The 15,351-nt window shown below is 49.2% G+C and overlaps 1 protein-coding gene across 1 annotated transcript in view; it reads right to left on the bottom strand.

Annotated features, from left to right (window-relative positions):
- The window catches only part of LOC125941287 (forkhead box protein G1-like), a 108,087-nt gene that overhangs the window by 91,977 nt on the left and 759 nt on the right, over positions 1-15,351 (bottom strand). The window contains exons 2-6 of the mRNA XM_049658272.1: positions 15,180-15,196; positions 13,577-13,748; positions 12,909-13,095; positions 11,735-11,789; positions 2,984-3,099 (exon numbers count right to left, since the gene is read on the bottom strand). Of these exons, the coding sequence (XP_049514229.1) occupies positions 2,984-3,099; positions 11,735-11,789; positions 12,909-13,095; positions 13,577-13,748; positions 15,180-15,196 (547 nt within the window). The remainder of the gene's footprint in view (positions 1-2,983; positions 3,100-11,734; positions 11,790-12,908; positions 13,096-13,576; positions 13,749-15,179; positions 15,197-15,351) is intronic.

Here is a 15,351-nt window from a genome sequence, read left to right as displayed (position 1 = left end):
GTCGGACTCTTCATTCAGTTCAATACAGAGCACCTATAACTGTGGATATAGTTTTTTTTTTTAAGTGAGTCGCTGATTTTTTTGTTCACTCTTCGCACCGTGACAGCTTTCTTTTTTTTTTTCGCGCGAGCGTTAGTTTCCAAGTGTATGTAATTTATGAGTTCATAGCCATAACTCCTATTCTTTAATTGTATGTGTGTGCGCGCGCGTGTGTGTGCGCATGTATGTGTGTGTTTCTGTGTGTTTCTGTGTGTGTGCGTGTGAGTGAGCGCCGAGTCGAAATACTTCGTAGCTAAAACGTTGCACGTTTTTTTCAAACCACCTACTGGTCCGGTACGCAACCTTCGGCGCCACCTAGATCATTCTGTAGTTCAGTGGCGTCAGTTATGAAACACTGGTAGCGATTTTCATCGTCCGAAAAAGCGCGAATAATAATTATTTAGTTAAATAAACCAAACAATTATACTCTATCCTGCATATAGGCATATGAACGTGAGTTGATTAAGTGAAAGTAAAGTCAATTAACAACCGCTCAATGATATCTTGGCAGCCGTCGTGTAGTAAATAGCCGTACGCAAGAAAGCGAAGTTATACGTATCTGGCATGTGTTGTTATTCGCGAATGCTCATAACGTACAAGCTACACGTTTTCATAATCCCCCTGAACTCTGCTAAGCTTTTACATCTTGAATGCTGTAAGTTTATTATCCATTGCAATAGTCTTAGAAGTTTCCCTGTGAGCAATCAGCCTCTTTTTTCTCTTTCTTTAGAGACTTAGGGTAGTCCCAGAGGTGATGGAATACAATTTCTCGTCGTTTCAGCGTTACGGAATATAGGCGCGTGCGTTAAGTAGAATATTGCCTATTTCGCAAACACAACACGTATTTTGCACACTGACATTGGTGCAACGGCTTTTGACCCACGCGAATTCGCTTTAAATAAACTATCACATGTCGTCTTGGTTACCTTCTTTGAACTTTTTAAGAGCCACGATTACGAAACAAATTCTCGTGTATATTCTATGCTGCTTACATTATATGCTCTCAATATACCTCCGCGATACGAACAGCCCAAGTGGCGACGGAGAGGCAAACCTCTCAACCACTACTTGGTACAGGTTTTTTTCGGAGTGCTTCCGCTTGTTTTTACCGAAGCGTCTTAAAAAAATTGTCATGCTGTTCAGCCTGAAGCGTACTTTCGTCACGTCAGTTTCACAAGGGATGAATTCCCATATAACGATTCAAATGGCCGAATAGACAAGTGAGCGCATTGATTCTAATGCGGCTGCAGCGAGCCACTGGAGGGTTCGGCGTACCGTGCGCACCGCGCCAGCCCGGGGAGGGGACAAATTCGAGGAGAATTGAGGAGGAAATGCGCGCGCGGAGGACAGTCTTGCTACTTTCAAGATCAAGGGGCTTTACAGCTGGCGCGCTCGCAGCGGCCATTGTGTGACGCCACACCACGGGCCTCGATTCTCCGGCAACTCGCCTCGTCGCGGTTGTCGCGCAGCTGCCGCTCCTGCCGTTGGGCGCTCGCTGGACCCTCTGTATGACGTCACACCCTGCGCTGCGCTGCGCAGCTGTGAGAACCGGGAGCATTGAAGGGGAGAGCTCGCGTCGCCGCAGCCATAGTTGAGGCCGCAGTATGCATGGTGAGCAGTCGGCCAGCCTGTAGGAGGCCAGGGATCGCCGTAGAAATGAAGTGGAGAGAGCGCGCGGAAGAGTCTCAAGAGGAGCGTGCCGAACGGTTGGCCAAACGCCGTGAAAGCAATGCCGCTAGACGGGCTCGCTTAGTCTCTCCCCGCAGGCCGGTGCCTCAACCGCCTTGGACGTGGTGGCCAATGGATTGTCCAGCCGCACAGAACGAGGATTAACCATTATGACGGGAGATTTCAACAAGAACCCGAAATGAGACAAAGCGTTCATTCAAGGCCTTGAAGAACGATGTCAACTTGAGGTTAATCAGTTGCAGCCCAGTACAACTGCGCTGAGGGTAACTAGTCTGGACCTGCTTCTTCAGCGGAACTTTCATGAGCCTAACTATGGCATTGACGATGTCGCCACAAAAGCCCATTACTTTACGGATCATAGAAGCCTATTCATTGGTGTGAAAAATAGTTTTACCCGTTGCTTGACCACAACGTCTCTCCTTTTTTCTTAGTCTAGTGGCAAACCACTAAGTTTAATAACCCCACGTCTAACTATAAGCGAAGCCAAAGCGCAGCCGAGGGTCTGCAGCTATCGCACCTCGACTAGGTATAACCAGAGCTAAACCACTGCCAATTTTTCTTCTTCTTTCTGGGGTTTTACAAGCGAGAACCAGTTCTCATTATTACGCACGCCGTAGTGGAGGGCTCCGGATTATTTTTGACCACCTGGGGTTCCTCAACGTGCACTACAACACAAGCACACGGGCGTTCTGCTTTTAGAGAGATACGCTATGACACCATGTTCTGTAGGGCGTTCTGTCGCTGTTGTTTGGCGAAGTTAACTTTATTATTGACCTACCTCACCGTTCCCCTCCATGTTCATCTACCTGCATATCAATCTCAACCGATGCATACACGGTTGACAGAACTACGCATCATGTCAGAGCGAAAAAAAAAGCAGCAAGAAGAAAAAAATTTTTTTTCTCACTATCCGCAGCTAATCCTTCTGCTTGTGACAGCGGTCCAACCGAAGGATCAAGAAAGAATTAGTTGCGGACAGCGGAAAAGTCCTCCACCGGTCGGCAGTCGTTGCTGAGTGGCTGAATAAACCAAACGTGGTTTTCGCATTACTGACCAAAATTGCCGACATAGGGTGCAGCCGGCGACTGGTTACGTATAGCCGCACGCACGCACGCACGCACGCACGCACGCACGCACGCACGCACGCACGCACGCACGCACGCACGCACGCACGCACGCACGCACGCACGCACGCACAAACACGCACAAACACGCACAAACACGCACAAACACACACACACACGCACACGCGCACCTTTTACTGTAGTTGAGGCCCCAGAAGAAATTCCCTGGCCGAACCGTCTCGCACATTCCGGACGTGGGGCGGAGCTTCATGAACCACTTTCGGAGGAGCGTGTTACGCACCGAGCTCTGCGAGAATATCGAGGTGCCGGTGAGCGAGAGAGACATAATGTCACACACTTTCATTCACCTCGTTCCCGGGCGATTTTCTCGCACTGGGAGAGAGGTCAGACGCATTGCTACAGACCTCGCGTCACTCGGCGTCAGCTCCCTGCGCCTCTCTCGGCGAGGAGCTCGAACGTCATCCTTGGCAAGAGCGTACTCGTGAATATGGGTGCGCCAGGCTTTGCTCCGTCTACGTTGCTGCCTAACCTCGTGAAATGTAGCCCACAATTGGCATACGCGCTATCAGTACGCAGGAACGGGACCATATTATATAATATATACTTGTATGCTCTACTTAGAATTTCAACCATTGATAGAGTGATATTGTCCGGATAAACTATTTTGTGTAATGTGCTCACGCAGCTTGGGTGCTGAAAGTGAAAGATGCTAGATGAGAAATGACAGAAAATGACACCTGAAGGGAACTCGAAGTTTAACGTTCCACCCACCTTGGATTCGCAAAACAGCACTCCAACTCCTTACAGCTTTCTTCACCATTTTTTTCTTTTCACACTTCTATCACATAGCCTTTATGTCAACAACCCTCCCACCTCCATCCTGGTAAAAGTATTATTTAATTTGCACCACCAGTCAAGACGTAAATTATCACAAAGTCACAAGCCCTCTTTCTGCAGTTCTTTATGTTTCCACTTGCTCGCCAGCATATTTGTACACGTCAGTGCTCGTTGGCTTATCTGGCTCTAGGCCTTTCGTATTAACGTACCGACCCGTTTACAACAGCGCACATCGCGGAAGTGGCGGGCTGCAGAAAAGCGACGGTGCCGATCAAGCGATGACTTTCGTTAAAAAAAAAACGTGTGAAGCTTTCAGTGTGGCCGCGCATGCCCCAGGAATTGCTATGCGCCGGTGGAAACTTAAGTTATCGGCTACTAACGCAAGTTTCGATGCATGGCGTATTGCACCGTGCAAGTCTTCTTACAATCTTTCAGAAGTTACTCCTATCTGCTGTAACTGAATTCCCTGTGTACGCTTTAACAGATACCAAGCATATCCAGGGGCTTTAGTTGTAACCGCTTAGCGAGCAATAAGTGGCAGTGAATAGTAGTCAATGACAAACGCAGCCAGGAACTAGTAGCATGCACCGCTGTAGGCGCTGGGTTATTTCACGATGCGCTATCAGCACTACACGGCCATATGTAGTGATAATAGAACACTTATTTTTTTGAACGAAGGGGCAGGCAAGTATTGCCTTTGATTGTAATTGATTTGATTCTTTACGCGCTTTGGGGCTTATCTTGACCGTAAAACTGGATCAGCCCGGTGAGAATTATCTTCCGTTCAGCCTGCAGACAGCCATCACGTGGCTGAGCTTTAACGAATCGCGCCGCTAGCAGCTTGTCTGCGACGTTTTTGTGTGTGACGTGATTGGGTGGCGCTTAGCTACGTCATGCTCGTCCGCTGGCTGAAACGGCAATCCATCCGGCGGCCGTGTGAATCCCGCTTAAACAACGATCGCGCGTGCGTTTCCTGTATTGAACCGTATGCGCTTGCTACTTTCCTGTCCATACATTCAATGTCATAATTATGCACTCATGCCTCTCGTAACCTGAAAGTACCGGAGGGGGGGGGGGGGGCGTTAAAGAAAGAAAAGGCACGAAATAGGAATGGCTTTTTCTGTGCCCCGGAGTGGAAAAAAAAAAAGAAATAAAAAGGGGCAAACCCGCACCACCAAAGAGGTATGGCAGGTATAAGGCCAATAGAAAAGAAATGAAAAGGGGTTACAGGAGCAACCCAAACAGAGATTTAAAGAAAGCCAATTAAAAGAGAAAAAAAAAAATGGTCTCGGAGACAAAGCAGTGCGATATGAGAGGCGAAGTGCCGGCGCGCAGGGAATACAAAGAAAAAAGGCCGAATGTAGAAAACAAAACAAGCTCCTGGAGAGAGGGGAAAAAAACCTGGCAGTGATCCGCGGAAACCGCCTGATCCCATTTATTAAGAGACATGAAATGCCACACGTGGGGCAGCGCCTTGCTGACGTCAGGAACCGCAGGAGGCAGCCAGTTGATGGTGGGCAGCGCTACGGTACACGGGTGGCTGTAGGACGAAATAGAAAAAGAAGAGAAAACAGGAGAAAAGAGAAAGACCAAAAGAGAAACGCAAGAAATATGACAGACAGGAAAAGGAAACACAGGAAGAGGGTAGAGAGGGGGAACAGGAAATGATGACGATGGCGCATGCAGCTTAAGGCATCGGCCACGGGGTTCCCCCCGCCATAGTTGGCATAAACAGTGGCGATGGCCAGAAACAGCCATGCAAAAGTAATATGTGAAAGTATGAAGATGAAAGTGAAAGACAAAAAATTAAAAGGCGTCGGGCAAAACAGCAGGGGCGGGAGGTGAAGTGGGGACTGACCGAGCTATTAGAACAGAAAGGCGAATAAGTAATGCGCGGGTTTGCCGCGAGCGCAGTAAAAGAGGATAAGTAGGCGGGGTGATGGAAGGTACCCGAACCGCCGCACGCAATGCAGCAACAACCTGGGCGGTGCGAGGACAGGCCAGCAAATAGTGGGATAAGTCCTCACACGGCGTCCCACACGAGCACAGATTATCGGCGTGCAGACGGAAACGGAAGAGGTAGGGCACAAAATGCCCGTGACCCGAGAGGAGATGCACCAGCGAGCGGTGAGGGGGACACCACTCAGGGATATCGTGAACGCTGGGGAGCCATTGATACAGGGATGTGCCTGCGCCCTCGCGTTGCCAGACGCCATGCCATACATTCCGGGACAAGCGATGGAGACGCGCCCGGACCGAACGTACTGAGATACGCACTTCCCGCAAGAGACCCGTGGTGGCCGCAGAAGAAGCAGCGGAATCCGCGAGCTCGTTTCCGAGAACGCCACGGTGACCCGGGACGTGGTACAAGTAGACATGGCGCCCGGCAGCGCTCTGCGACGCTAACGCGCGCTTGCAATAGACAACACGAGCGTCAACGTCACGGATGTTTGAGAGGGCAAGGAGTAAAGATAGGCAATCCGTGTATATGTGCACCGGCGAGGATGTTTGCAGCGTGGTGAGGTAATGGAGCGCCTCAGTGAAGGCGACCACCTCCGCGCTGTAGGCGCCTGACGCGTTTACGACCTTGTATTTGCGGACAGCGCATAGATGACCACGTGGGTTAAAAGCCACGAAAGCGGCGCCCGCAGACACGCTCGTAAATGAACCGTCCGTGAACACGTGGTATGCAGGTGTGGCACACACACGTGAGGCCTGTTGGGGCGTTAAGCGGTAGAACCGCAATCGGTACAGCTCCCGCGGATGGCGCGACCACGGGTCGAACGGGCGTTCCAGGTTGCGGGGGTCAAACGACTCGTTGGCGAAATGAGTCACCTGGCGCAACACGAAAAGTGAGAATTCGGCATTGAGGCGATCCAGCTCCAATGGGAGTGGTGGGCAGTTGGCCAGGATCTGCAATGCCGAAGTACGAGTCGTGTGGAAGGCGCCCGTCAACGCCACCAGAAGCGAGCGCTGAACCGACTGCACACGGGCAGTGAGGTGCGAGGTAGGGAAAGCGGGCCACCACACCGGCGATGCGTATGCAACAGCAGGGAGCAGAACCTGTCTATAAAGGCGTCGTAAAAGGACGGGACGTAGCCTGTAATGCAGACGTACGAAATTCAGCAAGCGAGTAACCAATACCTCGGCTTTAGTCTTGATAAAGTCAACATGGGCGTGAAAATTAAGCTTATCATCAAAGACCACGCCGAGAAGTTTAATGTGATCTTGATGTTTTAGAAAAGCGCCGTCTAGACGAATAGACGGACGCCTCTTGGAAGTGCCAATATGCCCATTGTTGAAGAAGACAAAGAAAGATTTTGACGGACTAATTTTGACCTTGTTTTGCCGGGCCCAATTGCAAATCAAGGACAAGACAGATTCTGCCAGACCCTGCAGCTGCAGGCGCGAGGTGCCAGACAGCAGCACAATGGTGTCGTCCGCGTACGCCTGTAAGTGCACGCCGTCCGGCATGGGAAGGCTGAGCAGGGAGTGGACGATCAAATTCCACAGTAAGGGGCTGATGGGGGAGCCCTGCGGACTGCCGATCGTCGGGCTAGCCGATACCTCACCCGCGCGCGCCCGGAACACCACCCGCCGTCCCGAGAGGAAAGAGCACAAGAGGTGGTATAGGTTGGCCGGACAGCGGTGTCTGCGCAAAAAGAACAGCACCGCTGCGTGCCACACGCTATCGAAAGCGCCCTGAAAATCGAGGGAGATCAGAACGGCGGGCGTTTTTGATGCCTTGAGCGAGAGCAGGCGCTGCTTCAGGACATACAGGGCGAGAGGGGCACTCCGGGCATGTGTAAAGCCAAATTGGGAATCGTGAAGGAGGTGATTAGAATTTAGAAAAAAGTAGAGCCGGGAATTTAGTAAACGTTCCAGTACTTTGCCGAATAAGGAGTTCATCACGATAGGACGATAAGCTGAGGGTAAATGAGGCGGCCGGCCAGGTTTTGGAATGAAAATAATGCGTCCCTCTTTCCAGGACGTAGGGAAGTGTCCCAGGCGGAGGGCCGCATTAAATAAAAGAAGAAAAAAGGAAGGGTGAATACGAAAAAGGTTCCGAACAAACATGCCGGTGAGCCCGTCCAACCCCGGCGCCGAACGTAAGTTGCCCTGAAACAGCGCATGCTCGATCTCCGGGAGCGTAAAGGCGTGATCGTCAGGCACGGGAGGGTAATCAGAGCACGCGAGCGTGCGAAGTCGTGCGTGAAAGGGGGTATCACAACCCGGGTCATCCGTCGCGACATGCTCACTCAACAGCAGTGAAGCAGACGCCAACACCGATGACGTGAGGACGTTGGGCGAGGTCTCAAGCGGTGGGAGGAGCGTCGCGGAGTGTAACTTCGCAAACGCCAGTTTGAACGGCGAACCATAAAGGTTGCGAGCCGTCATATCCTGGCAAAGCGCGCGATCCGCCGCGTCTTTGGCCCTACGAATGTGCTGCTTGTAGGCTGCGAAAGCCGACGCATATTGCGTCCTGTAAAACGAGCGCAGATCAGGGTCGCGGGCCCGTTGAAAGCGACGACGCATCGCGCGCACACGCAGGCGCTCTTCAGCGAGCTGAGGGCTCCACCACGCATTTGCCTTGCCGCCACGCGGTTTAGCTTTACGCAGGTAGCGGCGACGGAGCCCCTCATATAACTTATAAAAATCCGCGACCACGCTATCAAGCGCATGCCCAGAGGATAAAGAGGCGTATTGAACTCTCTCGAACCACGGATGCAATCGTAGGGATTCGAGGATCTGGGCTCGTGCGTAGTTCGTAAGGACACGCTCCAGACGTCTCGTTGCAGCAAAGAGAGTAAATTCGACGTAACGGTGATCGGAAAGATTATCGCGGTCGGAGACCTGCCAAGTAAAACCCGCGCTCGCAAGAGAGACAGACGCCAACGTGACGTCGATCCATGAGCGAGCGTACGGCGTCTCAAAAGTGGGCAGCGACGCGGGGCTGTTGAGAATTTGCAGGGCGTTAGCGTTGGCAAACTGCACGAGCTGCGTGCCGCGCACATCGCCGGGCCCGGGCCCCCACAGCGCATGCTTCGCATTGAAGTCGCCCCCCATAATATACGATCGCACCGAGCCATCAGAAAATACCTGCCACAGTTCGTCCAAGAAGGGATCGAGAGGGCGATGGGGCGGCGCATAAATAGCAACGAGTACGAACGAAAGTGCGGCTCGCTCGCACCTGACGGCCACGACCAGTTGCGATACGTATATGGGAAATAGATCGAATGTAGGGGCCCGCGCAAGGAGAGCAACACGCGGGTGCTCCCGCGAGTGAAACATTGTAATATCACGGGGCACGTGGGGAATCTTGTGGTCGCGGGTGTGCGGGTCAGACACCAGTGCAAACGAAAAGTCACCCTCAACCGAATGGCGATTGTTGTATGACGATTCTCACTGTCTTGAAAACATATGTTGGTATTATGCCAAGTATGACTGCTGGTCCGCTGGCTGCATCGGCAATCCATGCAGCCGTGTGAATGCCGCTTAAACAACACTCACCTTTTGTCTCGCGTGCGTTTCCGGTATTGAACACTATGTGCTCGCTACTTTCTTGTCAATACGTTCAATGTCATATTTATGCACTCATGCCACCCGTGACCTGAAAGTACCTAGCGGGCCGCGTTAAAGAAAGAAAAGGCACGAAATATCAATGACGATTGTTGTATGACGATTCTCATTGACTTGAAAAACATATGTTGGTAGTATGCCAAGTATGGCTAATGGTATCTATACTGAATGAAATGCATTTTCATAATCTACGAAAGCAAGATAGATAGGTTGATTGTACTCCGCAGATTTCTGGATTACCTGATTGATGACATGGACATGATCCATTGTAGAATATCCCTTCCAGAAGCCTGCCTGTTCTGTTGGTTGACACACGTGCTGCTAATATTCTATTGGAAATTATCTTGGCGAATATTTTGTACAATACTGAAATATGAACTCATAGATGCATTGCGTAATCAAGGAGTACAGGAGGCATACGTGAATATCTTCGCAAATATCTACACAGATTCCTAAGCTACCTTGGTTCTCCACAAGAAAATAGAAAGTTACCTATCAAGAGAGGGGTCACGCAAAGGGACAAAATCTCTCCAATGCTATTCACTGCATGCTTAGAAGAAGTATTCAAGCTCTTAGACTGGGAAGGCTTAGGAGCTAGGATTAACGGCGAATATCTCAGTAGCCTTCGCTTTGCAGATGACCTTGTCCTATTCAGCAACAATGGGGACGAAGTACAACAAATGATTGAGGACCTCAACCGAGAAAGTGCAATAGTGGGGTTGAAGATTAACATGCAGAAAACAAAGATCATGTTCAATTGCCTGACAAGGGAACAACAATTCAGGACCTCCAGTCAACCCCTAGAGTCTGTGGGTGAATAAGTATATCTAGGTTAATTATTAACAGGGGACCCTGATCGTGAGAAGGAAATTTACAGACGAACAAAATTGACTTGGAGTGCACACGGCAGGCATTGTCAAATCTTGACTGGGAGCTTACCACTGTCATTGAAAAGAAAAGTACACAATCATTGCATGGTGCTACCTTATGGGGCAGCAACTTGGAGGTTAAAAATGAAGCTCGAGAACAAGTTGAGGACCGCACAAAAAAACGATGGAACGAAAAATGCTTGGCCTAACTTTAGGACACAGGAAGGGAGCGGTACGGATCAGAGAACAAATGGGGATGGCTGATAATCTGTTTCACATTAAGAGGAAAAGATGTAGCTGGGCAGGCCATGAAATGCGTTGTATGTATAACCGGTGGACCATTAGAGTTACAGAATGAATACCAAGAGAAGGGAAACACGGTCGAGGACCCCAAAAAACTAGGTGTGGTGATGAAGTTAGGAGATTCGCAGGCTCAAGTCGGAATCAGCTAGCGCAAGACAGGCGTAATAAGAGATAGCAGAGAGAGGCTTTCGTTCTACAGTGGACATTAATATAGACTGATGGTGATCATGACGATGATGCCAAATATTCTTGCCTTTTAGACTTGTTAAACCTACACAGCTGAGGGCGCTTCTTAGGAAGTTCACCATGTACACGTTTTTACCGACTTAGAAGCTTCCTTCACTATATATAATTTTGTATAAGACCTCACTGTTCTTTCCACACATTTGACGGCTGTGGGTGTCGCTCATCTCAAGTAATGATGACGAGATCATGATGACGAGATAGCGCTTCCGCAAACACGCGGATGTCAAGGAATGCAGCACATTACTCGCAGAAATAAAAATTATAGATGTTTAACCGTGCAGACATACAACAGCAATCAAGTCACCAACTCACAGGTGATCATTTCTGAAAGGTCACTTATACGAATACATGCGTATGTATACCAGAGCGAAATACTTTTCAAGAGATCACGTATGCTGAGCATTTTGTTTTCTCTTGCTTTTTCTAGTCTTTGATCACTGGTCTTTCGTCTATTTAGAGAAAGGGCAAGCGATCCATAAAGAGGTAGGTTGATGATTTGGCGCGAGTTAAATTACTCCAGCCGGCTGTTCCACAGAATGGGAAAGAAAAACAAAAATACATTAAAGGCAGTTACGGATTGCTTGCAATTAGGAATATAAAAAGACACTGGGGGCTCGAATGTATCCAAGTATGTGCACGTACGATTCTGTTCCCAGATGCAGCTACGAGGTCCATGCATCTAAAGAGTCCGGAAAATGGAGAAGCCGATGTTTCAAAAACGCCCTTTAGTGTGCTCACACCTATTGTAAACACAGATGGGGGCAAGTGGCTCCCCACAACAGTGACTACAATGAGGTCGATTGTTGGTTACTTTGCTAAGCACGATATCCACAACTGGAATGGAAATATGCGTTATTGGTTTCCGCACACTGCCGCGACTCGAGATCCACGTGGTGTATGAAATGAAGGCAAGGGATACTGGAATGTCACGAAACTGTTTTGGATGACATCGATGGCTTTAAGCTTTATCCATTATACATTAGGTCCAACGCAGGCGTTAAGCTTATGAAGAAGCCTAAAAGAGCTGTGAAGCTTTAAGTTGCGGATGATTGCTTAAATGGAAACCATAGCAACCGAGTCGCTTACCTTCCAGCTGCGGATGCTCTTCGTGTCCAGGAGCCTGTAGTAAGGGTATCTGTTCCTGCAAGTGAGGCGTGTCACGTGATGCAAAAAGAAAAGAATATAGAATAGGGTCTGCTTGCTTATTTGCTTCACAAATAATGAAGCTTACCAACTGCGGGGGATTGGCCAAGAAGTTGGGGTTAGATGGGAGTTAATTGTTTTAAGAATAAAAAAGACACAAAATTCGGAAATAGTGCAAACAACAGCAAGAGTGATGGTAGAACTTAAAACGTATTGCTTAAAAAAAAAAGCGAACCGCTAATTTATCACAACTAATTTCGAATAATAGAATGAGCGATTTCGACAAGGATGTCATTATTATTTCAGGAAATTAACATGGTTTGCTAGTCAGATAATCATGATGAGACATATTGATCTTTAGTTAGGCATACTGTTATTGGTACTTGGTCAGTCGGTGGTTACATAGAAAAGCGCTCGGGCCAAGTGTCCCTGCTGATGAGATTTGTCGGCACGGCATCCTAATAATACTAGAGCACTGCTTGCGCGTACGTCAATATATTTGATGTAGTACACTGTATATACATAAGCTCGAGCGGATAAGTTTCCTATGTACCAGCACACACACACAAAAGCAAGTGTACCCCGTACAAAAAAGGATGGTTTGATGGGCCAGTTCGCGTTTTATTGTTGAGGTAAGCAACGCAAACAGGATACTAATGTATAAAGGAAAGCATACACAGCTCTACGGAAGAGAGACAGGCACTGGGTATATTTTCTTTTCGGTCGTGTTATTTCGTCGCGCTGCTTTACTCAAGCATAACTCCGATGACATAGTATCTAGGCGAAAACGTAGCCCTCTTTTGTCGGTAAACTCTATTTCTAAATGCATACAATCAAAAGATTCTTAGCTTTTCGGTTTTGTCTTATTTGTTTGCAAATGAGATGACGGAGAAACAGAGCGAGAATGGGAAGATTGTTCATTGCATGGCTTCTTGTCCTGCAAGGCGGCTGACTCGGCTAGTTGTTATTTCACATCGACCGCGAACAGCTCAACTCGAGCGTGAACAACGTGCACGTGTTGACTATCGCGCTGTTCACGATCGATTATCCTGCAACCGCGCACAAGATGAGGCGTTCGAGAAAAGGCAAGCGTTCAACTGGGAACGCGGCGACTCACTGCAGTGCGGCATAGACTTGCGTGACTCGCAGTACCCGGTGCGGGCTCTCGTGTATGGCCTGCGCGACGAGCTGGACCAGCTTGACCGAGGGTCTGCGCACCACCGTGCCCACGGGCAGCAGCGAGGACCAACGGCCCGATTGGGGCTTGCACACGACTCGCTCGTCGGGTGGGTGAGCGCGGCCTCCTGCAGAAACACGCACACACAGACTGCTCGAGAGCGTTCCACACACCGGTGGAGAAAAGCAGGTTGTGCAGCATTGTGTGACTAGAAGTTACATGGCTCGCAGATTGTCTGTGGCCATCGCTTGCAGCCGCCATTTTCCTTCCGATAATTGTTGAAATGACGTTTACGTATACGTACGTTCATATTTACGTATACTCGGAGCAGTGATTATGCTAGCGTTTATGAGACGGACGCAAGACAGGCTACCAGACGAACTGTATACTCTCGAGGAGTTTATTTCGGTAAGTTAGACAGCAATATAAGTGCACCGACAAAGGGTCAAACACCTTGTCACCTTTCTTGTGTCCGTACCGTACACGCTACCGTTATTGCTTTAGGTATGAACCGGCTGTCCCCCAAGAAGAAGCTCTGCTATAGACACTGTACAGTGTACTTGGCAGTTGGTCGCTGCTCTCGCATCGACGCCTGCTTACGGACTTACCGCGGCGTAGTTGCGGTGGTGGGGTGGGCGGGTCCTCCCAGCTTGCATACGAGTGGTCGCTGCACAACGCTGCCAGCACGCAGCCTCGCTCCGGGTAAACAATAGTCGCCTCGTCCGGCAGGATATTCGAGACATACATTTCGGCCTGCAGGTCGACGGTCGACTCGCTCTCCTGTGATACAATACGGGGTAGGCGGGACCGAAAAAATGAACGCACGCTCCACCACACTTAAGGGTGAGTGAACAAATGTTGCACGCTATCAGGCACATACAAGAATAACTGATAGCGGCCGAGTACATCCTGATAGCCGATTCTGGTATTAGAGTAGTTCAGTGACGTTTTTGCATCTGCTCAGGCGTACAGTGCTGTCCAGTGTAACATGAACAGCTCCATTGCAGCTAGAGTTCCAGCTCTAGCTGCAAGTCACGGCGGTAGCTATGTCGATGAAAACGACTGGCTTGGAGGCCGAGAAGTATGCCAGCTCTAGAAACCACATTTGATCTGCTGCAGAGCTGCCCGATTGTGCATTTTTCATTTAAAAACGACAGAAAGGCATGCGCAGTATACATGTTCTCTTTAGGAGTGGACCACACTGTACTGCTTAGTAAGGACTCCGCTGGCTTTTGCTTAGCACAAATGTAGCAAGCTACAAATTTTGTTCTCGTAGTAACAGAGTCTGAACTGCTGCATTCTACACTCTCGAGACTCGCTGTCATGCCGAGATGTAAAAGGGGAGCTTAGAAACTTTCACACCATGTTTTTCTTGGCCTTCCGCACCATATGGTACAATAAAACAAATACAGAAAGAATCGCTTCGTCTTATGGCCTACTCCCATTATATGTCAAATTGGTGCGTCTGTTGAAAATTTACGTATAACAACATTCTTCCATCTCCAGCATCATTGAAAGCATGCACACACATTAGGTATTTCATTATTTTTTAACAAACTTTTTGTTGCGTGCACAGGTAGATAAACGCGATCTTAAAAGAAACACGTATCCTTTCACCGATTCTGTTTCTATTTATTTTTAGCTAAAAATGTTGATTGCTGTTACAGAAATTCAAGACGTCTATTCGCTTTCTCAGATTCCGCATGAGAAGAACCGCAATAGCACGAAGTGTGCGCTATGTGGGCAAGCGCACACCAACGGTGCTCGTAAGTGCAGAGATCGCCTGAAAAAGGCGAGACGTCTGCCCATTAAGCACCTAAAAAATGGCGACTGGAGGAATTATCTCCGCAGCCAGTAAGGACGACAGTGATGTAGGAGACATGAGACGGTGGTTCAGCTCCGAGGGAAAAACCTCGGAAGCCGCTGCCGGTCTTGATCCAGGTTCGCGTCGACGTCGACAACGAGGCGCCAGCAGAAGTACGAAAGGGTCTCGAACGAGGGGAAGAAAAAAAGACAAGAAAACTGGCAAGGCAAGCTGGGCTGCAAAAGCAGCCAATCCCACTGCTACGCCCAAAATGCAAAGCACACAAACCACAAACAAGTGTTCGAAGTTACGCGTGCCAAATGCAAACGAGCTGACGCGCACGTAGCAAGCTAATGAAAGCCACGAGAGACAGGGGAACTAACGCAGTAGGCCAGGTAAGAACGTACTCCGATGTTGGGTACACCTATGTTGGGAAGAAGGACACCAGGGAGGACATGCATCCACCACTGGCAAAAGCTCCGAGGGTCGAGCAAACGTCAGCCGACCTCATGAAAAGTGTTCTGCAAACACTATAGCTGTTGCAACAACAGCTGCAGTAGCTGCAACAGCAGGTACAGC

This window comes from Dermacentor silvarum, chromosome 11 (assembly GCF_013339745.2).
Source record: "Dermacentor silvarum isolate Dsil-2018 chromosome 11, BIME_Dsil_1.4, whole genome shotgun sequence".
Taxonomy (NCBI): domain Eukaryota; kingdom Metazoa; phylum Arthropoda; class Arachnida; order Ixodida; family Ixodidae; genus Dermacentor; species Dermacentor silvarum.
This window is presented reverse-complemented; position numbering and strand designations above follow the sequence as displayed.